We start from the raw sequence: 24,178 nt of genomic DNA, 5'->3' as shown, positions 1-24,178 counted from the left end.
GGAGCAGAACGCAGGTCTCCTGAAGGCCCTGACCAATAGCACCCCCCCAGTCCCCCACCCCCGAGCCGGACACAGAGAAGCTGTGCCGCCCACTGATCGGCCTGGCCGGTGCCGCCTACGGATGGGCCTGGGCCTGGCGGGTGTGCATCTCAGGGAAGCTGTTCTCTTCAAGAGATAAGGGCCTCGGTGGTGAGAGCTGGCTGGATAACATGTCCCCCAGATCCTCTGATGGTGGCAGGGGTGGGTGCACCCTTTAATAGGGAGCAGCGATGCTAGGCTGGGGGCTGGGGCCAGCAGTGACATTCTTATCCTACTTCATGCCACTGTCATTAAGGTCACGAGGAACTGCACTGTTGACAGTCCACAGGAGCAGCAACCCTGTCTCCTGGTACTGGGACAATCTAAGGACAGAAGTCCCTGTGCCAGTCACCACACCTGCCCCTACAAGGATGGGCTGGGGCTGAGCAGAAAGGTAGCTGGTTGGGAATCAGGGAATCTGAGTTCTAGCCCCACATAGGCCACTGCATGCTGAGCCACCCTTGGGTGCATTACTTCACCTCTCTGGGCCTCAGAGTCTGAGGGGATTAGACCATCTTGGAGATTCATTCCAGGGTCAACTTCTATGACTCAGTGACCCCCCCCCCCAAAAATCTCTTCAGAATTGGAGATGGGGAGTGGAAACCAAGTGAGGCTACGGACTGCTGCTTTGGCAGAAGGCAGGTGATTTTATGCAATACCCAGGGATTTCCAGAGCATTGCTGTTTTCACTTCCATCTCAGTCTGCCATCTGGGCCATCCTTGGAAGGACAAAGAGGCCTCCCCCAGGCTGATGAATGACTTCTGTCTCACAACCAGCTGTGATGTCAGGGCCAAGCTAGAGGAGGCTGGTTTTGGTGGCAGGAGCCACTCTACCAGGAAACACTGTTGGAATTGAGCAGGGATCCACTTTAGCTTTTAATGATAATAATGTGAATAACTGCAGATAATGATGATCAAGTGCCAATGTGCCAACCACTGTTCTAAACACACTTTGCATATTTTAACTCATTTAATTACCTCTACAGTCTTATGAGCCAAGAATTATTATTGTCTCTATTTTATAGATGAGGAAACCAAGGTGCAGAGAGGTTAAGTAATTGGCCCAAATTGGGATTCAAATTCGGGCAACTTGGCACTGAAGCCCTCGCTCTTAATTTCTTCGCAATGGTGCATGTGGTTGTCAAAATGATCCCCAAAGAGAAAAAGGAAGGAGAAACCTGGGGGATGAAATGTGGCTGCAGAGTGAACTCTTGTATAAGCTTGGGTTTCTCCAGGGCTTAAAATTGAAAAAAAATGTATGTGACCAAACTCAAACCTGATTGGGTGGCCTAGACCTGCACAAAGATGGTTAGGAAGAGCTTTGAAATGCTGATATAGCCCAAAGGGCCTTTTCAGAGCTACTAACAGGGAATGGAAGCTATGGGATGACAAATGTCAGCTCAGTATAATAGGGACCTTTCTTAAAGCACTGTCCCAAGATGGGCTGGGTTGTACTAAGAGGTTCTGAGCACCCAGTCACTGGAGATATGCAAGCAGAGACCAGAAAGAGGTGTAATTATAGAAAGGCATCCATCAGTGGGCCATGCAGTTACATTAACGGACCAGACTGGTGAGCTTCTGGTAGGAAACACGCCAGTGAATCAAATGGAATATTCCAGGAAAAAGTGTGCACGGTTCAGCTCATTTTAGGAAAGCAGCATTTTGAACAAATGCTTGCCAAACCCAGTTAAGCCAAGTTAACTCTTTGTTTTTCGTAAACCACCTTTCAGTGTTCAATCATTAAAACAGAGGAGCAGTCCTGAGCATCCAGAAGAACTTTGGAGTGAGATCTAGTTTTGAATCCAGGATATTTACTGTGTGTGGGGCCTTGTGCAAGTCACCTGACTTCTTTGTGCTTTTGTCTCTTTATCAATCACATAGTGATATAGAACCCTGTCAAGGTTGGTTGTGAGGATAAAAGTAACACTGAGCACAGTACCTGGTACATAGTAAGTGCACTATAAGTTCTAAGTGTGAATATAATTACAACAGCTTCTTGGGAGTAGCCATAGCCAGTAAGAGACACTGGAGAGAAAATCAGTCATGATGTTTATGGCGAAAGTGGAAACCTCATTTAAGGATGTCTGTAGACTGACAAGGATATTTAGGGAATAAATTTGGGAAACAGTTTGGTGAAGAATATCCAGTAGAGCTAAGGACAAATTCAATGCACAAAAGTCACTCAATAAAAGAGCAGGATACAAATATAGGAGAAGTTATCGAACATAGTTTTGTTCATTTATCTACAATAGGAATTTAGGGGACTTATTTGGTCAAAGAATCTGAAGACACACTAGTGAACATCTCTAAACTTGCAGTCACTTTTAAGGTTTTCTTTCCTCAAATAAATGAAAGAAGAAAAATAGACTCTCTGGAGTCAGACAGGTTTGGGTTCAAATTCTGGGTTTGCCAAATATTTGCCCTGTGACCTGGACCTCTCTCACCCTCTGACCCTCAGTTCCCTCATCTACAGAATGAAGATGATACTGCTACCTCACAGGTAGAGATGAGTATCAACTGGATTCAAGGGCACAGAGCAATGCCTGGCACAGTGAGGCTACTCAACCAATAAGACCAATTGTTATTCCACAAATATCAAGTCAGCATAGCACATCATGGCCTAAATCCTTATGCTGGCCTTGTCAGGATATGGAGGTGTCACTGGTCTGAAGCAAACTTGGAATGATCAAATGTCAATCTTCCTGAACTTGCAGGGATCAGTTCATTTTATGCCTCCTGATGCAGCCTCAAGTCAGAGGCAATGGAGTAAACATGAGCCCTTGGTCGGGGCTGTGCGCTACCACCATCATAGATGAGTCAAGCCGTGACATTGCCACCTACTGGTAGAGAGGGATACTGCAGCCAAGCTCTATTTGCTCTCCTACTCACAGAAAAGAAAGAAGGAATATTTCAGGAGTCATTTGCGTCCAATTCTAGACTCTCTGACAATGGGAAGATTTCAAGTGGCACCAGAGAACAGAAATAGTAGATGTGAAGAACAGGAAAAGACTAACCAGATAAGGGAGAAATGTATGTTGGAGTGGCAGCTTTCCATCTGTCTTTTGGCTGAGATTGTGTCTTTGATTTTTCAATAGAAGCTAATGGGAAAGTGGATCACTTTAAAGCTCACTTTATTGAAATGTATCTAGTCCAATGATATGAGGGACACTGACAAAGAAACCCAATAAATAAGGGGGTCAGTCACAGCTGATAGAGAGGAAATCTGCCCACTCAGTTGGCTCTCATTTTGCAAATGGAACTTGAGGAGAATGTGGCTTTAAAAGCTCACCAAAGACTTTTAAAATCAGTGGGGAGAAGAAAAACAAGGCTGAACTCACCTCTGTCATGCGGGGCTTGCGGGAGCTGGATGGCACAAGCCTTCCCGTCTCAGGATGCGGAGCTGTGGCCATGGTGTATGTCTCTTTGCTCACCTTCTGCTTAGACCTCAGGAGGGACAAAGCAGCTTTAGTGGAAACCCCCGGAAGGTTGGGGTTGTACAAACTTATGCACCAACCAGCGTAAACAGAGGACCTCCTATCTGCATGCTGGATGTGATTTGGCTTAATGTAGTTTAAATAGCACCAACTGACATTAGTGGTCGTGTGGAGGCTGGGGAACTGCAGTACCTTCTTTGAGTCCGTACCTTCTTGCAACTTGGCTGGCCTGGGGGACGTTTCTGACAGAGGCTGTGAGCTGAGAGGTGCCAGTGGAGGGAGGTCAGGTTGTTCCTTGGAATCTTCTTTCTTCACACTCAGTGGGAGCAACCCTCTTCGGTGAGGTTTACCAGACGGCTGGGCATATTCCTTCATAGCCTCTGAGCCCGGGGTTGTCACACGGGGCAATGAGGGCTGAGGAAGGGGAGGAATTTCCTTTGGGTCGGATGGATCTGAGGACAGGCTGGACAGTGTCTCTACTTCCCTCCTGCCCTGGCCCTGGCTGCCCAAGTGGGACTTCTCTAGTCTCCTGCTATCCTCGGTGCTGCTAAGCACCACACTGCACGGTTTCACCAGCTCGAGTTTTTCATCTGCCTTGGAAGCCTCCTCTTCCTTTACTCTTTTTTGCTGCTGGGTTTCCATGGTAAGTTCAAGGCTGCCAGCTGGTGAAAGGACACGTTTGCTTCCCCCCACTGTTGATGAACTCCCCTCCAGGCTCAAGACACTCTCTGATGACAGGGAAGTGCCTTTTCTTTCAGGTAATGTCACAGGCACTCTCAGGTATGGAGTCGGGAAACCTCTGCTTTGCTCTTCACTTACCCCAGCCGGTCTGGGCCCAACCTCGTACACATCTGCCCCACACACAGTCGTCCCCTTGCATGAGGGCTCCTCAAACTTGGGAAGAGCCACAGTTGCTGAGCTGCCCTGGGACTGGGTGACCAGGATCTGGGAAAGAGTGGTGTACATGGCGCTCCCATAGGACGGCATGTTGGTCTGGATGCGGACAGGCACAACCAGAGACACCATGGTGTCTGGACAGGCAGGCAGGGCCAGCGGAGGGGCTGACGTGGGTGCTGAGCAGCTGGATGGCAGAGCCACGGGGGGCAGCTGGATGTCACTGCTGTACTCTGTGCTGGGGGAGAGGCCAGGGGTTCCTGTTGCCAGTGTGGCCAGGCTGGTTTTGACCTGGGGTACATGGCTTTCCACATCACCAGGGAGCTGAAGGGCGAACTGGGACTGCAGAGGCAGGAAAAAGCCAGAAGAAAGTGCTGAGGAGGCAGGGTAAGGCATGGGGAGAAACGAAGGGGGCTGCCGGAAGGCGATGTTGGCTGGGTGAGGCATGAGCTGGGGGAGGTGGAGTTGGCCTGGGTGCAGAACAGTCGGTTGGAGAGGAAGTGGGGGGGCTTGAAATAAGGAGGGAGGAAGCGGGGGCATGGAGTACGGTGTGGAGAGCAGGCTGGACATGGCCTGGGTGGAGAAGAACTCTGAAGACTGCCCTGGCTCATGCTGTAGGAGGTGCTGGAAGGAGAAAAGGGAGACGGGAGGGGGCAGGTACGGCTTCTCCTGCAAGGGGAGCTGAGCAATGGGGTGGGGGAACACCTGCAGTGCTTCTGTGTAGGGTGGCGTGGCCCCCAGCGGGGGTCTGTCCTGCGCCTGGCTCTTGCCTCCCGGGTGCCCGCTGTGTGAGGTGGCTGCAGAGGAAATCGGGGGCAATGGGCTTTTGGCCGAAGATTTACTGGATGAGGGCTTTGGTTCCTCACTCTCCTGTCTTCCCTTGTGGGTGGCCTCTGGCTCGGTTTCGGGAGGCCTGCTCAGAGAGGCCTGTCTCACCAAAAAGCATTTCCTTCTCTCTGTTGGGGCCGCTGAGGCTGCTGGGGCCGCTGGAGCTGCTGGGGCTGGTGCAGAAGGGCCTGTCAAGGACAAGCTGCCGTAGTCGAAGGATTTGCTGCGTGTCTCGGTCATATGGGTGGAGTGGGAAACATTGGGGCTCTGCTCTGAGGCTGACCTCCGCATCTCGCGGGTGTGCGGGTGGTGGCTGGGGACAGTTAGCATGTGGGTGCCCAAGGGTTTGGAGCGTGTGTCGGACGAGGGCCCGGCAGCCTCGGCTTTTCCGTGGTCGTCCCTCTCGAAGGAGGCAGAGCGGCTGGACCCGCTCAGAGAGACACCGCTCTCCTGGCTCGGGCTGCGAGACAGAGGCATGGAGGACTCGAAGCTGGACTCCCCGGATGACTGGGCCATCTCCGCCAGGCGCAGTCTCTTCTTCTTGGGTGGCAGCTTCTCTGCTGGGAGCTGGGCAAGTGTCTGGCTGCGCTGGGGCCACTGGAACTCCTCCGTCTTCTCGGGCTCCTTAGGGGGCGGCTCCGGCTCTGTGTCTGGACGGTTGGGCTCCTCGGTCACCAGGATCTCGGGAACCTGAATGTTGGGCTGACGGACCAACCTGGGCTGCAGGGAGTGAGCCGAGCGTCCATGCGGGGCGGGTGGGGGCGATGAGAACGGGGCCGCAGACCTGTCTTCCCCTTCCAAGCCGCTGGGCTGCTCCAGAGAGTCGGATTTCTCAAAGGAGCTGGTGTGCTGGATGACAGAAATTTCTTTGGACGTGGTTCTCCTCTCCTTCCCTGATTCTGAACTGGACCCTGGCTTGGGAGTCCTTGGCTGGAAGCTGGCGGATCCCTCCAGGGAGGGCACTGACTTACTCGGCTCTGCTGGTGACTTGGCGGATTCCAAGGGAAGGTTCCGAGCAGCCTCCGATGGCCCGGGGCTGCTGAACTGACTCTCTGTGGACTCAAAGGCGGGTGGCTCCTCCTCGTCCCCGAGGCTCTTCTCTTTCCTCCTCTTCCTCAGTGGAGTGAGCTCCAAGGTGGTCCCCAGTTTGTAATGCATCATCTGGGACCAGGGCTCGTGCTCCGCCTGGCTCTTTTCAGCTTCCGGAGACGCGTGCGCACCTGCGGTGACGGGCTTTGCCATCTGAAGCTCCGAGCAGTAGTACTTTTTATGCGCTTCGTAGTTGTCCCTTTTCTTGTACCGAGCACCACATATGTTACATTCATAGATCACCCCTTTCGTTTTCAAACCCTTCTTGGTCTTTTTGGTGAGGTCGCTTTCCCTGGGTTCCGGTTCATCTGCGGGTTTGGAGGCTGCCTCTTTGCTGCTCGGCCCCGCCTCCTCGGAACTGTACTCCCCGCCCAAAGGTAGTTCGATGGCCGGCTGACGCTTGAGCATCCGGGGGTGGGAGGTAAACAGTTGACTGCTGCGGCTCAGGGCTTCCGAGTCGGCGACGTGGTCGTCGAAGGAGTAGCTGCCTCGGAAGGTGTGTGGGGGGGTACTGAGGGTGCAGGTGGCAGAAGGCATTGAGTGGCTTCTCAGCAGAGGCACAGGGGGGGTGGTGCTGGGCGGGTGCTGGAGGCTCAGGAGTGATTGTTCGGGCTTCGTTTTCTCGCTGTGGGAGGACAGGGGCTCCCGGTAGAGGCTGGACTTGGGCGACTCCATGCTGCTCCGCCGTGACAGGGAGCTCCTCCTGGGCTTCACGCTGTCTATCTCGCTGGTGTCCACCACGGCCTCGTTGATGGTGATGAGCTTGGTGATGTGCTCGATCACCTGCGTCCGGGGCACAGACAGAGGCACCAGGCTGGGCTTGTCTTCGGTGGGCAGGGGCAGGAGGGGCTGGGTGGAGGTGGCCGTCAGCATGGCGGTCCGCTGCCCGATCCGCCCACACTTGCCGAAGATGATCTCGGCGTAGGACCTGGCGTTGGTGTTTGGGGGGCTGACCTGCTGCTCGGCGCTCTCGGAGCGCGAGAAATACCCAGATTCAGTGCTCCCTTTGCTGCCCGGGCTCAGGAACGCCTGCTCGTCGATCACCTTCTTCCTCTCGCTCAAGCGGAGGGCCAGCTTCTGCTTTATCGTGTGGGTGTCTTCGGGTTTATGGCTCAGGGGGTGTTCGGATGAGGCCTCTGCGAAGGGAGCAGGGTCCTCGAGCGACGGGGCTGAGCTGGACTGGGACAAGGAACAGCGTTCGTGGCTGGAACCCTGGCTCCCAGAGCTGTACAAACCGCTGGACAGGAGGGGGTGTTTGGGCCTCGGCGACAGCTCTGCGGGGTGAGTGGACGTGCTGCCGGTTTCCTCTTCCGAATCTGTGCTTTCCCCCTCAGTGGGTTCCTCAAACTCTTCCCCAGGGATCCTCTCCATCTCCAGCCCTGGGGGGTACATCTCTCCGCCCATTCCCGAGGCCAGGCCGGCTTTGATGCGGTGGGCATGGGACTTCCTGTGCTTGTAGAGGTTACTCTTGGTCTTGAAGGAGAAGCCGCAGGGGCCACAGGGGTAGGGCCTCTCGCCCGTGTGCGAGCGGATGTGTTTCTGGAGCACGCTGGGCTTGGCACAGGGGCGGCTGCAGTATTGGCATATATACTTGCCCGGTTTCTGTGGTTTCCTCTCCTTCTTGTGTGCCTCTTCTGTGGGCTTCAAGGAGACCTGCGAGGGACGGGGCACAAAGACTTTGGGGATGCCAGGCAGGTCCTCGGGAGGAATGATGGAAGCATGGGAAGGGAGGAGCTGGCTCTGAGGATGGAGCCCAGGGCTCACGAAAGAGCCTGAGGGTCCGGGTCTCATGGGGTCAACCAGCTGCCACGTGGACCCCTCCAGGAGATGCTCAGGTTTGCCAGGCGACATGAATGCTGGTGTCAGAGGGTGCTGCGGAATCTGCGAGATGTGGACCGAGGCTTCGATGGAGGACCTCTTGGGGGGATTCTGTGGCTGGCCTGCTTTCTCCTGAGAGCCTTCCCTAAGAACCGATGAGGGGCCTGGGAAGGGCTGTGGGGCTAGGAGCTCTTGGAAGGGGCCCTCTTGGGTGGCAGCGGTGCTGCTGCCTGGGTACGGGGCGCTGGATGAGACACTGGTCTGAATGGCCTCTCCTTTGGTCAGCCGCTTCCGGGGACTTCCCTCAGCCTTCTTGGTGCCCTTGACACTTTGTTCAGGATCCATGACCTCCACGGGACTTCAGATGCTATTCAGGGAAGGTCGGGGCAGGCCGCATTCACGAATAATCCAAGAGTCCCAAGGAGACGTCTGGCTTGGGCCACATTGGTCAAGAGCTGTGGAAGCCAAACCCAAGATGGTTTTGGGAGTTTTTTTTGCAAGTGTCACTGGGTGCTAGTGGACTCAGAGCAGGTCATCAGGGCCCAGTCTATTCACGTCAGTGAGGCATGGCCCTCTACTTTGCAGACAGAAAACGCGCCAGCACTTTCTGCCTGAATGTCTGTCGTGGAAACGTCATGAAGGATGTCAGTGTTGCCATTGTATTGTTTCAGTTGGCAGTGGCAAGTGGCCCCCCACAAGTCCCCTGTGTGCTATGTGAACCGTTGATGGCTGGAGACGGCTGTGTGCATGGCCCAGGCATCCCTGGTCCCCGCACGAGAGAAGCCACGCTGGACGCCGCAGGCAGCTCCGTCCCGCCTCTTCTCCCCTTTTGTCCCGTGTTGGAGATGAACGGCCGCGGAGGGGAACTCACGCTCTTCTACTTGACAAGAGCACACACACAGAAATAGAAGAGAAGAGAAGAGAAGAGAGAGTTACTGCGACTCATCCACAGCTCGGGCAGCTCCGACCTGGTGAGATCCCTACAAGTTAACCAGGGAGACCCGACCTGAACCCAGAGCTCCAGGCTCTGTGCATTGAAGCACTGCTGGTGCCTCCCTTGTCTGCATTCCCAGGGATGCCCACTGTGGTTCTGAGGACAGTGGCTGTGTGGAGCGCTGGGAGCAGGAGGCAGGGTGGGCTCTGGGAACCTCAGGGCACTTAGCGATGGGAGGCTTGGGCTCCGGTCTCTGCTCAGAGAGTGACTCCAAGTGGGTTTCAGCTCCCTAAGCCTCAGTTGCCTCATCTATGAAATGGGATAACAGCAATTCCTGCCTCAACTGCATCTCGGGCTGCGGTGGGGTCCAACATGGAAATGGATGTGGATGCTATAGGAGGAACCCCGGCCGGTCCCATGGCTGGTGCAAGAGTTGGGGCCAGTGGGTTATTTGGAGATGAGCTTTCTAAGAGGGGGACTGTTCTCGGGTTAGTATTTCTCTCTGGCCCTGGGTTCTGCGGGTGTCCAGGAAGGGCATCATTCATGGCTTTGCTAACCCTTGCTAACCCACCTTCCAAACCAGTGTTTCATAGAAAAGCTAAAACCACTGCCCCAGCCTGTGGGAGCTCACAGTCTAACACAGCGTGACCACCAGATCTGCCAAGCAATAGCTGGAGGGTCATTCTGGAAGTTTCCTCCAGGTATTCAACCTTTCCTTGTCCAGTCAGTGCCCCAGGGATACCCTGGAAGTAGTTCAGAATGGGGGTCCTTGCCAAACTGAGGGGCAAAGCTGATCAGAGCAGAGCCCCAAGTGTGTGTGCCCTGCCAGGGCCAGCCAACAGTCGGGCAGCCTAGGCTTCCTGGGCTCCAAGGGCATTGCAGAGCCATTCTCCCCAGGAGCATGGTGAGCATTTCAAAGCTGGAAGTCACTGTGAACTTTGTCTTGCCAGCCACCTTACTTTCCAGTGGACAGAACTAAGGACTGCAGAGGGAGGGTGGCCTGCTAAGGTTCTATGTTCCTAAGAGGCAGGGCCAGCACTTGAACTCAGGCTCCCCATGGCCAGATTTTATTCCCCAGTCACCTTGCAGGTGTCTGTCCCCTGGGTGAGGGTCTGGGGGGGGGGTGACCGTGTCTCTGCAGCCTTCTTCCCTCTCCTGCAGGCTTGCTCTGCCCCTGGCATCCTGATCTCAGGCTCCCTTCATGACCTCACCTTTATTTTCATTGGGTGTTTGCTGATGCAGTGTTGAAAAGTTTCCTTCTACTTTCACAGAGTGCTCAGAAAGTTAACAAGTCTGAAAGACTCAAATAATTTTCGCTCAGATGGCAGGACCTCAGACATAGTAACATGCCACAGAAGGGCAGGTAGTTCAATAACTAACTAAAAATTATATTCTATAAATTTATTCCTTTTTTGTTTCTTTCCACCTTGGTTCTATAGAGACTTCAATGTAACTATAACAAAATTTTATAAATATTTTTAAAAGAATGAGAAGCTATAAATAAATATAAGAAAGTTGTAAATAAGAATAACAGGGCAAAAAAAAAAAAAAAAAAAAAAAAAAGAATAACAGGGCTTCCCTGGTGGCGCAGTGGTTTAGAGTCCGCCTGCTGATGCAGGGGACACAGGTTCTTGCCCCGGTCCGGGAAAATCCCGCATGCCGCGGAGCGGCTGGGCCCGTGAGCCGTGGCCGCTGAGCCTGCGCGTCCAGAGCCTGTGCTCCGCAACAGGAGAGGCTACAACCGTGAGAGGCCCACGTACCGCAAAAAAAAAAAAAGAATAACAAATCAGAGCAAAGGAAAATGTAAATAAGGCAGGAGGTCAGGATTGGTGGGATGGAAAGAATATTGGTATAACAATCATAACGGCTTACAGTGCTTCTATAGTTCAGCTATACACTTATATCTGAGCTTCCTGGCAGTCAAGGAGAAAAGAGAGATATGGTCCATTACAGAGTCTTTATATCCAGAGAGGAAGAAATATATAAGTTCCTTGCAGGAAGCAGAGAATTGATTGAAAAGAACTTTTTCATGTGGTACTTCAGACAGGGGCAGTGAATGATGCATGAGATCACTGATGTCTTCAAATGACATCCCTCCAAGGCTATTCTTTGAGCAGTCAAAGCCCTCCTTTGACTCAGGCAGAGAGCATCCTCCCGAAGCAGGGAAATCTCATTTCATCATATTACTGTCAGTAGGGTGGCCAGGTAAGATATCATCCAAACTAGGACACTTTTGAGAGTGAAAGAGGTACAATAATAATTATGGGGGAGCAACAGCAATAAACCAGGGCTGTCCCAGGCAAATCAGAACAAATGGTTACCCTTACAGTCAATATTTACCTTGTGACCCAAACCAGGCACAAGTACCATCTCTGGGGGTCTGGTACAAACTTTTGGTCTTTGCTGTGAGGACTGAAATGACACCATGGTCTCCTGTGGATTCCTAGAGACTGGTTGCCTAGTCTCATCCCCTCACTTGACAGATGAGGAAACTGAGGCCTGGAAGGATGATGTGATTTTCCCTAAAAATGGCACAGTGATGTAGCTGAGGCAGACCACCCTCTGCCTCCCACCCTCTGGCCAGGGCTCACCTCCACCTCGGTGAATAAATGCCCCCTGGGTCCACTGTGGCACAATGGGCACTGCAGTCTGCGGCCAGGGCTCACCTCCAGCTCGGTGAATAAATGCCCCCTGGGTCCACTGTGGCACAATTGCAGTCTGTGGCCAGGGCTCACCTCCACCTCGGTGAATAAATTCTCCCTGGGTCCACTGTGGCACAATTGCAGTCTGTGGCCAGGGCTCACCTCCACCGCGGTGAATAAATGCCCCCTGGGTCCACTGTGGCACAATTGCAGTCTGTGGCCAGGGCTCACCTCCACCGCGGTGAATAAATGCCCCCTGCGTCCACTGTGGCACAATTGCAGTCTGTGGCCAGGGCTCACCTCCACCGCGGTGAATAAATGCCCCCTGGGTCCACTGTGGCACAATTGCAGTCTGTGGCCAGGGCTCACCTCCACCTCGGTGAATAAATGCCCCCTGGGTCCACTGTGGCACAATGGGCACTGCAGTCTGTGGCCAGGGCTCACCTCCACCGCGGTGAATAAATGCCCCCTGGGTCCACTGTGGCACAATTGCAGTCTGTGGCGAGGGCTCACCTCCACCGCGGTGAATAAATGCCCCCTGGGTCCACTGTGGCACAATGGGCACTGCAGTCTGCGGCCAGGGCTCACCTCCACCGCGGTGAATAAATGCCCCCTGCGTCCACTGTGGCACAATGGGCACTGCAGTCTGCGGCCAGGGCTCACCTCCACCGCGGTGAATAAATGCCCCCTGCGTCCACTGTGGCACAATTGCAGTCTGTGGCCAGGGCTCACCTCCACCGCGGTGAATAAATGCCCCCTGCGTCCACTGTGGCACAATTGCAGTCTGTGGCCAGGGCTCACCTCCACCGCGGTGAATAAATGCCCCCTGCGTCCACTGTGGCACAATGGGCACTGCAGTCTGTGGCCAGGGCTCACCTCCACCGCGGTGAATAAATGCCCCCTGCGTCCACTGTGGCACAATGGGCACTGCAGTCTGTGGCCAGGGCTCACCTCCACCTCGGTGAATAAATGACCCCTGGGTCCACTGTGGCACAATGGGCACTGCAGTCTGTGGCCAGGGCTCACCTCCACCGCGGTGAATAAATGCCCCCTGCGTCCACTGTGGCACAATGGGCACTGCAGTCTGCGGCCAGGGCTCACCTCCACCGCGGTGAATAAATGCCCCCTGCGTCCACTGTGGCACAATGGGCACTGCAGTCTGTGGCCAGGGCTCACCTCCACCGTGGTGAATAAATGCCCCCTGGGTCCACTGTGGCACAATGGGCACTGCAGTCTGCGGCCAGGGCTCACCTCCACCGCGGTGAATAAATGCCCCCTGGGTCCACTGTGGCACAATGGGCACTGCAGTCTGTGGCCAGGGCTCACCTCCACCTCGGTGAATAAATTCTCCCTGGGTCCACTGTGGCACAATTGCAGTCTGTGGCCAGGGCTCACCTCCACTGCGGTGAATAAATGCCCCCTGGGTCCACTGTGGCACAATTGCAGTCTGTGGCCAGGGCTCACCTCCACCGCGGTGAATAAATGCCCCCTGCGTCCACTGTGGCACAATTGTAGTCTGTGGCCAGGGCTCACCTCCACCGCGGTGAATAAATGCCCCCTGGGTCCACTGTGGCACAATTGCAGTCTGTGGCCAGGGCTCACCTCCACCTCGGTGAATAAATGCCCCCTGGGTCCACTGTGGCACAATTGCAGTCTGTGGCCAGGGCTCACCTCCACCGCGGTGAATAAATGCCCCCTGCGTCCACTGTGGCACAATTGCGGTCTGTGGCCAGGGCTCACCTCCACCGCGGTGAATAAATGCCCCCTGCGTCCACTGTGGCACAATTGCAGTCTGTGGCCAGGGCTCACCTCCACCGCGGTGAATAAATGCCCCCTGCGTCCACTGTGGCACAATGGGCACTGCAGTCTGTGGCCAGGGCTCACCTCCACCTCGGTGAATAAATGCCCCCTGGGTCCACTGTGGCACAATGGGCACTGCAGTCTGTGGCCAGGGCTCACCTCCACCGCGGTGAATAAATGCCCCCTGCGTCCACTGTGGCACAATGGGCACTGCAGTCTGTGGCCAGGGCTCACCTCCACCTCGGTGAATAAATGCCCCCTGGGTCCACTGTGGCACAATGGGCACTGCAGTCTGCGGCCAGGGCTCACCTCCACCGCGGTGAATAAATGCCCCCTGGGTCCACTGTGGCACAATTGCAGTCTGTGGCGAGGGCTCACCTCCACCGCGGTGAATAAATGCCCCCTGCGTCCACTGTGGCACAATTGCAGTCTGTGGCCAGGGCTCACCTCCACCTCGGTGAATAAATGCCCCCTGGGTCCACTGTGGCACAATGGGCACTGCAGTCTGTGGCCAGGGCTCACCTCCACCGCGGTGAATAAATGCCCCCTGCGTCCACTGCGGCACAATTGCAGTCTGTGGCCAGGGCTCACCTCCACCGCGGTGAATAAATGCCCCCTGCGTCCACTGTGGCACAATTGCAGTCTGTGGCCAGGGCTCACCTCCACCGCGGTGAATAAATGCCCCCTGCGTCCACTGTGGCACAATTGCAGTCTGTGGCCAGGGCTCACCTCCACCGCGGTCAATAAATGCCCCCTGCATCCACTGTGGCACAATTGCAGTCTGTGGCCAGGGCTCACCTCCACCGCGGTGAATAAATGCCCCCTGCGTCCACTGTGGCACAATGGGCACTGCAGTCTGCGGCCAGGGCTCACCTCCACCGCGGTGAATAAATGCCCCCTGGGTCCACTGTGGCACAATTGCAGTCTGTGGCCAGGGCTCACCTCCACCGCGGTGAATAAATGCCCCCTGCATCCACTGTGGCACAATTGCAGTCTGTGGCCAGGGCTCACCTCCACCGCGGTGAATAAATGCCCCCTGCGTCCACTGTGGCGCAATGGGCACTGCAGTCTGTGGCTCCCTGTTCTATGGAGGTACCAGCTTGGCCCCACAGGACGTGGCTGTATCCCTGGCAATGAGCATCAGTGGGCGTCCAGAGGCTTAACAATCAAAGGGGCCTTTCAACGTACGTCCTAACCTCACTGTGGCTGCTGGACAGGAGAAATGGGGAGCAGACTGAGGTTGGGGAGTCCATCCTGGTGGCATTACCCCCAGGCCTCCTTTATCCAAGCTAATGTGGGCTGAAGTGCTGAGTCATAGAAAAGTCAGATGAGGCAGCCAGCAACTGCAGTGTAGATGGAGAACTGTGCTCCGGACTGGTCTGTAACTCCCGGGCTTGGCTGTACCTCTAGTGACCCTTTCATGCAAGGATCTCAAAGCACCCCCAGAATACTAGCTAGTGGTAAGCTTTGCTTCCTCCAGTGGATGGAAGGGACCCTCCACATGACTGGGTGGTGAACGATCAGTCTGGGTGAGGGTCAGTTGGCCAAGGAGGACTCTACATCGTCGAGTCCTGTGGTTCTCCCTTCACCGAGCCACAGGCTCTCCAGGGGCAGGTGGGGAAGTGCCCAGAGGCTGGGGTTGGGAGATTCCCAGGCCAGGTAGGAGGGGTGGGGTGGATGAGGGAGACAGGTGACTATTGTGTCATCAGGTGACTCACTGGGCCAGCACCACCTGCCTGGGGTCAGCATCCAGGCTGCACCTGTGAGCCGGGCTCAGGGCTCTTCCCAAGAGGGCCCTCCTGCCAGCACCCTCTGGGGCAGGAGCAGCCAGGACACGTCAGCACCATCGGCGACCCAGAAGGAGTGGGTCAGTGAGGCCCGAGGGCCGAAAGGCCCACCCCTTCATTCTGCATAGAGGGCACCTGAGCTGCAGGGGGCCATGACTATTTCAGGCCACACAGGTCCTCGGGCTCCTGGGCCAGTGCTCTCTGCTGCCACACCTCATGCCAGGCCAGAGGTCCTTAATACGAGAGGCAATGGAAGGTGGCAGCAGGACTGGGGCAACCCTATGAGGGGGGAGAAGGCTTCGGCCTTGGAATGGAGTACAGTTCACACTGGCATCATCACTTGTTTACTTAACTCTTTAGTCCCTTTAGAAGGACTGTTTCCAATCACTGTGACCAAGTGACACTAAGAAGATGGCTCTTTTCTATCTTCTGTGCTTCTGAAGGTATGTGTAAAGTTTTAATATAAACTTGAAGTAACAGAAGAAAAAGCTGCCTCTGCAGAGAACTGGTGAGCACACCTGTAAAAGTCACCAGTGACATGAGGTCAGAGGTAGAGGGTTTTCTTGACAGGGCCCAGAAGCCGGGCCAACAGGGGCCTGAGCCTCAGGCCAGAGGGAGGATGGATGTCCTCTGCTGATGGTGGCAGAATGGCTATGGGGTCCACATTGCCTGCCACTGAGGCCACAGCCTTCAGAGCTCTGGCTTAGAAGCCAGCTTAGAACCATGAAGAGAATCTGAGTTTCAAGATCCAGTTGGCTAGCATATCAGACAACTTGGCTCCCACTTCTGGAAGCTTCCATAGGTCTAGCTATTAGGACAGCCCGACAAGGGAGACAGCAGGGTGCTGGGGCTGGAGTCACAAAGGCCTCAGGGGAGTGGGAAGTGAGGCAGGAGCCAACAGGGCCGAGGCAAGGGGGCCTGAAGCTCTGAAACCAAACTGGAAACCACTTTCGTATCCAAGGTGCAGGGACAACGTGGCCATGGCCCAGGGTGGACTCCCAGAGGGCTCTACCAAAGGGGAGGTGGGAGGTGGGCTCTGTCAGGTGGTCAATTCCACCAGTCCTGGCAGGGGGCCAACTTGAATCTGCACGGGCTCTAGACTAGGGAGCTTGGGTCACCAGCCAAGTTAGAGAAGACTGAGACAAGACAGGGACGGGAGCCTGATGTCCAGGGGCTATTAGGTCAATCTGCCCCAGACTTGGAGCATAAAGTTCTTATAATTTAGTTACACATATACATGCATGCATGTACCCCAATATGCCAAAATCTGGTCAAAATTTTACTGACCATAAATAATAAAACATACCAATGTTAAAAACACCGGGAAAGCAAGCCTTCCCCTTATTTTCAAAAGCTGAAACCCAGCACAGAAGGCCACAGGCTGGACAGGAGGCAAACAGTAAGTGTTTTTATTTAAGGACACAACACCAAAACCAGTGCCCCTTCTGAGAATCTCTGTGTGTGACACTGTGTGTGTGTGTGTGTGTGTGTGTGTACAAGACGGGGCAGAATTCTTTTGCTGCAAAGAAAAGTAAAAGTGGCTGGGGCCCCAGCTGGTGGCAAGAGAGGGTGAGTGTGAAGATGTGGGTCTGGAGACTAACGGAAGGGGCTGTCAGAGACTCACCGAAGGAAGTCTGGACAGAGAGTGGCCAAGGCCAATGGTGGAGCTCTGGCTGGGAATGGGGAACGTGGCAGAGACTGAAAATGTCTCCCACTAGCCGCTCCCCTTTCTTTTTGTAATTGAAGCCCCGGAGTATCAGCTGGATCTGTGGTCACCCAGTTGGACTGTATCTACCAGCCTCCCTTGCAACTAGTTCTGGCCAACAGATGTAGCTCATAGGTCATGGCCAGAAAGAAAGGTGTCTGCTCTCCACGTCCTCATTTTCTCAGGAAGGAACATGGAAGCAGTGGTGGTGGTGAGCCAACTCTGACCACATGGAAGGGAACCTGACCTCCAGGGATGGCGTGAAGCAAAGTCGCCTGCCCCCATGAGAGAACGACACTGTCTAGCTCGTCTTAAGCCACATCTACTCGGTCCCTTTTAGAGCAGTCAAACAAACACACTAACTCACACAGGCAGTTGCAGTGCAATATTAGTCCTGGGGAGTCTAATAAGAGCTTGACAGAGCCCAGGCCTGGGAACATTGGGATACAGGGAAATGCAGCAACACAGACCGGTGTCCAGGCTTAAAGGACATGATGGGCTCTTGCGAAGGGGCAGGTGTCCAGTCACCAAGCCCACACACACGGCAACATGGCATGAGACCCCAAAGGCAGCTTTGCAACTCAGCTTGTGTTTGAATCCTGGCTTCTCCACCTCCTAACTGGAAATTTTGGGAACCTCTCTAAGCCTCAGTCTCCCTACCTATAAAATGGGGACAATGAAAGTATCACATGTGGTTTAAATTGAGTTATTTCATATGCAACGCTTAGTACAGTACCTCCTGGAATGTAGTAAACAGTCAAGAAATAATGGCCACCACTGTTATCAGGGGAAGTCTTTCTGTTTGAGGGGCTGCCCTGGCCTTGTGGAAAGAGAACTGGCCTGGATGCCGATCCTGGCTCTGCTGCTTTTAGGCCGCAGACTGTTGTGAGCACTCAATGTGATTATCACTTATAGAAAGTACAGGCATAACTCATTGAACTGTGCTTCGCTTTACTGCACTTTGCAGACAATGCATTTTTTACAAATTGAAGGTTTGTGGCAACCCTGCATCGAGCAAGTCTATCAGCGCCATTTTTCCAACACCATTTGCTCACTTCCTGTCTATGTGTCACATTTTGGTAGTTCTCATAATATTTCAAACTTTTAAATTATTATTACATTTGTTATGATGACCTGTGATCAGTGATCTTTGATGTTACTATTGCAATTGTTTTGTGGCTCCATGAACCATGCCCGTATAAGATGGCAGACTTAATGGATAAAAGTTCTGTGTGTTCTTTCTGACTGTCCCAACAGGCCATTCACCGTCTCTCTCCCTCTTTTTGGGCCTCCTTATTCCCTGAGACAAAAACTATTTTGAAATTAGGCCAATTAATAGCCCTACAGTGGCCTCTTAAGTGTTCAACTGACAGGAACAGTCACACGTCTCTCACTTTAAATCAAAAGGTAGAAATGATTAAGCTTAGTGAGGAAGGCATGTTGAAAGCTGAGATAGGTCAAAAGCTAGGCTTCTTGTGCCAAAGAATTAGCCAAGCTGTGACTGCAAAGGAAAAGTTCTTGAAGGAAATTAAAAGAGCTACTCCAGTGAAAACACGAATAAGAAAGCGGAACAGCCTATTGCTGATAAGGAGAAAGTTTGAGTCGTCTGGATAGAAGACCACACCAGCCATAATGTTCCCTTAAACTGAAGCCTAGTCCAAGGCAAGGCCTTAACTCTCTTCAATTCTATGAAGGCTGAGAGAGGTGCGGAAGCTACACAAGAAAATTTTGAAGTTGAGCAGAGGTCTAAGGAAAGAAGCCGTCTCCATGACATCAAAGTGCAAGGTGAAGCAGCGAGTGCTGACGTAGAAGCTGCAGCAAGTTATCCAGAAGATCTAGCTGAGATAATTCATTATGGTGGCTACACTAAACAACAGATTTTCAATGTAGATGAAACAGCCTTATTTGGAAGAAGAAAACAGCCTTATGTGGAAGTCCATCTAGGACTTCCATAGCTAAAGAGGAGAAGTCACTGCCTGGCTGCAAAGCTTCAAAGGACAGGCTGACTCTCTTGTTAGGGGTCAATGCAGCTGGTGACTTCAAGTTGAAGCCAATGCTCATTTAACCATTCTGAAAAATCCCAGGGTTCTTAAGGATTATGCTGAATCCTACTCTGCCTGGGCTCTATAAATGGAACAACAAAGTCTAGACGACAGCACATCTGTTTACAACATGGTTTACTGAATACTTTAAGCCCAGTGTTGAGATCTACTGCTCAGAAAAAAAGATTCCTTCCAAACTATTACTGCTCATTGACAATGCACCTGGTCACCCAAGAGCTCTGATGGAGATGTTCAAGATTCATGTTGTTTTCATGCCGGTAACACAGCATCCATTCTCCAGTCCATAGGTCAAGGAGTAATTTCAGCTTTCAAGTCTTATTATTTAAGAAATATATCTCATAAGGCTATAGCTGCCATAGACAGGGATTCATCTGATGGATCTGGGCAAAGTAAATTGAAAACCTTCTGGAAAGGATTCACCATTAAAATACCATTAAGAACACGTGTGATTTCATGGGAAGAGGTCGAAGTATCAACGTTAATAGGAGTTTGGAAGAAGTTGATTCCAGCCCTCATGGATGGCTTTGAGAGGTTTAAGACTTTAGTGGAGGAAGTAACTGCAGATGTGGTAGAAATAGCCAGAGAATTAAAAGTGAAGCCTGAAGATGTGACTGAACTGCTGCAATCTCATGATAAAACTTTAACAGATGAGGAGCTGCTTCCTAGGGATCAGTAAAGAAAGTGGTTTCTTGAGATGGAATCTACTCTTAGTGAAGATTCCGTGAAGACGAAATCAAACAGATTTTGTGAAACAATGACAAAAGATTTAGAATATTACATAAACTTAGTTGATAAAGCAGCAGCAGGGTCTGAGAGGATTGACTCCAATTTTGAAATAAGTTCTACTGAGGGTAAGTTGCTACCAAACAGCATTGCATGCTACAGAGAAACTGTTCGTGAAAGGAAGCAGTCAATGAATGCGGCAAACTGCACTGTTGTCTTATTTTAATCAACTGCCCCAGCTGCCCCAGCCTTCAGCAATCACCTCCCTGATCAGTCAGCAGCCATCAGCAGAGGCAAGACCCTCCGCCAGCAAAAAGATTATGACTCACTGAAGGCTCAGAAGAGGGTTAGCATTTTTTAGCAATCAAGTACTTTTTAATTAAGGTACGTACATTGCTTTTTTTAGACATAATGCTATTGCGTACTTAGTAGACTACAGTATAGTGTAAACATAACTTCTATATGCACTAGGAAACCGGTACATTTGTGTGACTCGCTTTACTGTGGTGGTCTGGAACCAAACCCACAACATCTTCAAGGTATGCCTGTGTCTGGTACACAGCTGGTGCTCGAAAAATAGAGCAGATGTTGAATCTGTAGGTCGAAGCAGGGCCTCCAAAGAAGCCAACACAATGCTGAACCACTCAGCTAGTGGTACAGCCTTTCTAAGTCCCCCAGACAAGAGAGGTATTGGTTCCCAAGCTGGGCAGGGCCAAGTGGTAACAGCAGTGGGGACAAAAGCATAGGCAGGTGATCAGGTGGTGATGACAGGTCTTATGGACCTGATTTTCTGGGACACTTTTCAGATTGAATGTTTCGTACCAACCCAGGGCTCAAGCTAGAACTGAAGATACTCGTGGATGAAATCATTGCAATCTTGGCACACAGATGGACCAGATGGGCTGGTCCCTCCCGCTGCCTCCAGGAAAGCTGTACTAGATGGTTCTCCTACTGAGGCTGGAGATTTTGGGGCCTCCAGTGTACCTCTTGGTCACTGGCTTCCTGTGAAATGGTGCCTGGTCGGTGAGGCCCAGGGCAGGACAGCTCTCAGAGGGGCCTGAATCCTGGCCTCCATTACAGACAAATGGATGAATTGCATGAGAATACCCTGTCCTCAGACTCACAGCACTTTGTACCCATCATCGTAATTTGCTTCTGGGAGGATACTGAGGCCCAGAGGAGAGGCATGACCTGCCCATGGACAGCCAGCTAGGAGGTGTTCAGGCCAAATGGAAGAAAATTCCTGAGTCCTCCAATTCTCTGTTTGGGGCCATTTCCCCTGAATGGCAGGGACTGCCTGACTCTGATTCAGCTTCCCTGGGAGCTCCTCAGGAGAAGACAGATCTGGGCTGCAGGTAGGATGGCAGGTAGGGCACCTGAAGAGAGCCAGGGGGCAGAGCACCTGGACTCCTCACCATAGGCGGCTACCCTGTTTCTCAGGCTCTGTGTGTCCCCTCCAGCAAGGGCAGTGGGAGAGGCCTGGAGTCACTCTGCCTGCATGGGACCCAGTCACCTGTAGCAGGAAGCCCCTGACACAGCTCTGTTGTGTGATCGTCAACATTTTCTTGCTTTGTCCACCTGCTAGAGGTCGCCTGCACTCCTTGGATCCTGGCCCCTGCCACCTTCAGAGCCAGCAGTGGCTGGCCACATCTTTCTCACATCGACTCACTCCAACACTAACTGCTCTGCCACTCTTTCACCTATAAGGGCTCTTGTGATTATGTTGGTCCCCACCTGGATAATCTAGAATAATCTCCCCGCCTCCACATCCTTGATTTAATCTCATCTACAAAGTTCCTTCTGTCATGAAAGGCAACAGATTCACAGGTTCCAGGGATTAGGATGTGGACATCTTTGGTAATCAGTAGTCTGCTTACCACAGAGATACCTTATTTATTTATTTTTATTTTTATTATTATTTTTTATTTATTTATTTTTTGCGGTACATGGGCCTCTCACTGTTGTGGCCTCTCCCGTTGCGGAGCACAGGCTCCGGACGCGCAGGCTCAGCGGCCATGGCTCACAGGCCCAGTCGCTCCGCAGCATGTGGGATCCTCCCAGACCGGAGCACGAACCCACGTCCCCTGCATCGGCAGGCAGACTCTCAACCACTGCGCCACCAGGGAAGCCCGCTTATTATTTTTTAAATCTGTATTTCTTGTTCTCTAGAACAAGGCTTAGAACTGTGCATAAGCTTATCAAACAATTATTTCATTCAGGGAATTATTTTTCATATCCTTTGCATACGTTTCTAATGAATTATATATTTATTTGTTTATACAAACTCTTTCGATACTGGGGATATTAATCCTTTCTATATGAACTGCAAATATTTCTCTATTTATTATTAGTCTTTAACTTTGCTGAACAGAAAAATTTTGTTTCTAGTCGTCAAATGCATCATCAATCTTTCCTTTTATGACTTATAGGTTTCGTGTCCAAGATTATTCTTTAGAATGTCGCCCACTTTTCTTCTAGTCCCTTTATGATTTTTTTATTTCTTCCCTCTCTCTGTCCCTCTACCCCTCTGTTCCTCCTTCCATCCTTCCCTCCCTCCCTTCCTTTCCATTTCTATCTTGGCTCCATCTGGCATTTATTTTTGTGTAAGGAGTGAGGTAGAGATAAAGCTTAGTGTCTTTTCAATATAGCTAGTCAGTTGTCCTAACACCATTATTGAACAGTCCACCCTCACTCCACTGAAATGTCCTGGGGCATCTTCTAAAAGCACAGGTTCTAGCCCCATCCAGATCCACTGAAACAGAATCTCTGGGAAAACAGCCTCAGAATCTATATTTTTACAAAACTCCCTTTGTAAAAATCTGACATAAACTTTTCTACAGCCCCATATTTGGGGAAACTGATGAAACTCCTCTAATTGCCTCCTGTAACTAATCACCTTACCTCTAGGCCCCCAATGTTCCTCCACCCCACCCCACCATTTACTGTGGAAAGTGAAATCTCTTCAATTGCCAACTTCACCAGGCCCCTCCCTCTGTCAAGAACTCTCAATAGCTCCCAACTGCAGGGAGATGCAGCCAATGGTGTTTCAGCTTCCTCACAATCAGGCCCCGCCCAGCCTGTCCAGCCTCCTCTCTCCACCCAGCGCGTTCACTTTGCATTAACTCTAACCTACAGGCTCTTGACCTCTCTGCTTGAACACAGTCCCCAGGGAACAGACAGAGAAAGGAGTCTGGAGGTTGATTTCACAGAGGAGTCAGGGAATGCTTCCTGAAAGCACATGTGCTTGAACTAGGCCTTGAAATATGGCGAAAATCTTGATGGTTAGACTTGAAAGAAAAGGATTGTAGTGTAGCGGGGAGGTTCAACACATGCAGTGCTCGAGGCTGGAATGTGGTCACAGGGAACGGTGAGTTTGCTGCCTCTCTCCCCTCCAGGGCTTTGGGGCTTCCGAGCCCCGTGTGCAGGCCGTTCAGGGTGTGGGCAGAAGATTTCAAAAGTTCCCTCCCAGGTCCTAGAATGACAAGAAAAAGCCCCAAACTGTGAAGGCTCAGTTCTGCCAAACAGATCTTCCAACTGAGCTGGGGTCAGTACTGACCCTCAGAAAGCAGGTAGAAGGCACAGGCTGGTCCTATGGGGTGGCCCAGGGTGTGCTGCTGGGCCGGATCAGGTTTCCAGGGTGACCAGCCCCTCACACCCTCTGGCCTGGAAGCAGGCAGCACCTAGGGTCTGATGGATTGCCTATGCTGGGAAGAAGAAGTTTTCTACTAGTCCAACAGGTCCAATAGTGCTGCTTCCCTGAGAAGCCTGAGATGTCTGCCTTGGGTCAGACCTGTGGCTTAACCAGTTCATCAGTATCTTCCTGGGAAACTTGTCTCTTCCTGAACTGGGCAGTGGCTGGGCCTTATTCACCTTTGTATTTCAGTGCCGGGCACTGGACCCAGCACTGAGTAAAATATTACAAATATTTTAAAATTAGTTAAATGAGCATCTACTGTGTGCCCAAACTATACTAAACATTAACATATTGATCCTCACACAGATGCCCTTTTGAGAGCACTGAGGCTCAAAGAGGTGAAGCTAATTGCTTCAGATGATACAAGAAAGGGCAGAGGTAGGATGTGAACCCTGAGTTCAGGCCACTGCCTAGAAAACCCCCAATAGCATTGACCTTGGTCAGGGCCCTGGGTGGATTCTGCCTGTTTTCCCAGCACCCAGCTCCTCCAGGAAGTCTTTCCAGTTAACCACAGCCATCTCCGCTTACACCACTCTCCTCTCTATGTGCAATCACTCTGCATGACCCTGTTAACCTCAGGGCTGAGTTTCTTGATAAATGCTTTCTATCAACAATGAGTGATAGATTATTCACTGTCTGGGCAGCTCCCAAATCATTTCCCTTAGATGACTGTCTCTGTGTTCCTACTT

At 52.2% G+C, this 24,178-nt stretch overlaps 1 protein-coding gene across 2 annotated transcripts in view; it reads right to left on the bottom strand.

Annotated features, from left to right (window-relative positions):
- Positions 1 to 24,178, bottom strand: part of HIVEP3 (HIVEP zinc finger 3) — a 134,153-nt gene that overhangs the window by 51,151 nt on the left and 58,824 nt on the right. For both annotated transcript variants that reach the window (XM_033836930.2, XM_033836925.2), the window contains exon 3: positions 3,417 to 9,018. In XM_033836930.2, the coding sequence (XP_033692821.1) occupies positions 3,417 to 8,486 (5,070 nt within the window). In that variant the 5' untranslated portion in view covers positions 8,487 to 9,018. The remainder of the gene's footprint in view (positions 1 to 3,416; positions 9,019 to 24,178) is intronic.

The sequence above is a fragment of the Tursiops truncatus genome, chromosome 1, assembly GCF_011762595.2.
Source record: "Tursiops truncatus isolate mTurTru1 chromosome 1, mTurTru1.mat.Y, whole genome shotgun sequence".
Classification (NCBI taxonomy): domain Eukaryota; kingdom Metazoa; phylum Chordata; class Mammalia; order Artiodactyla; family Delphinidae; genus Tursiops; species Tursiops truncatus.
This window is presented reverse-complemented; position numbering and strand designations above follow the sequence as displayed.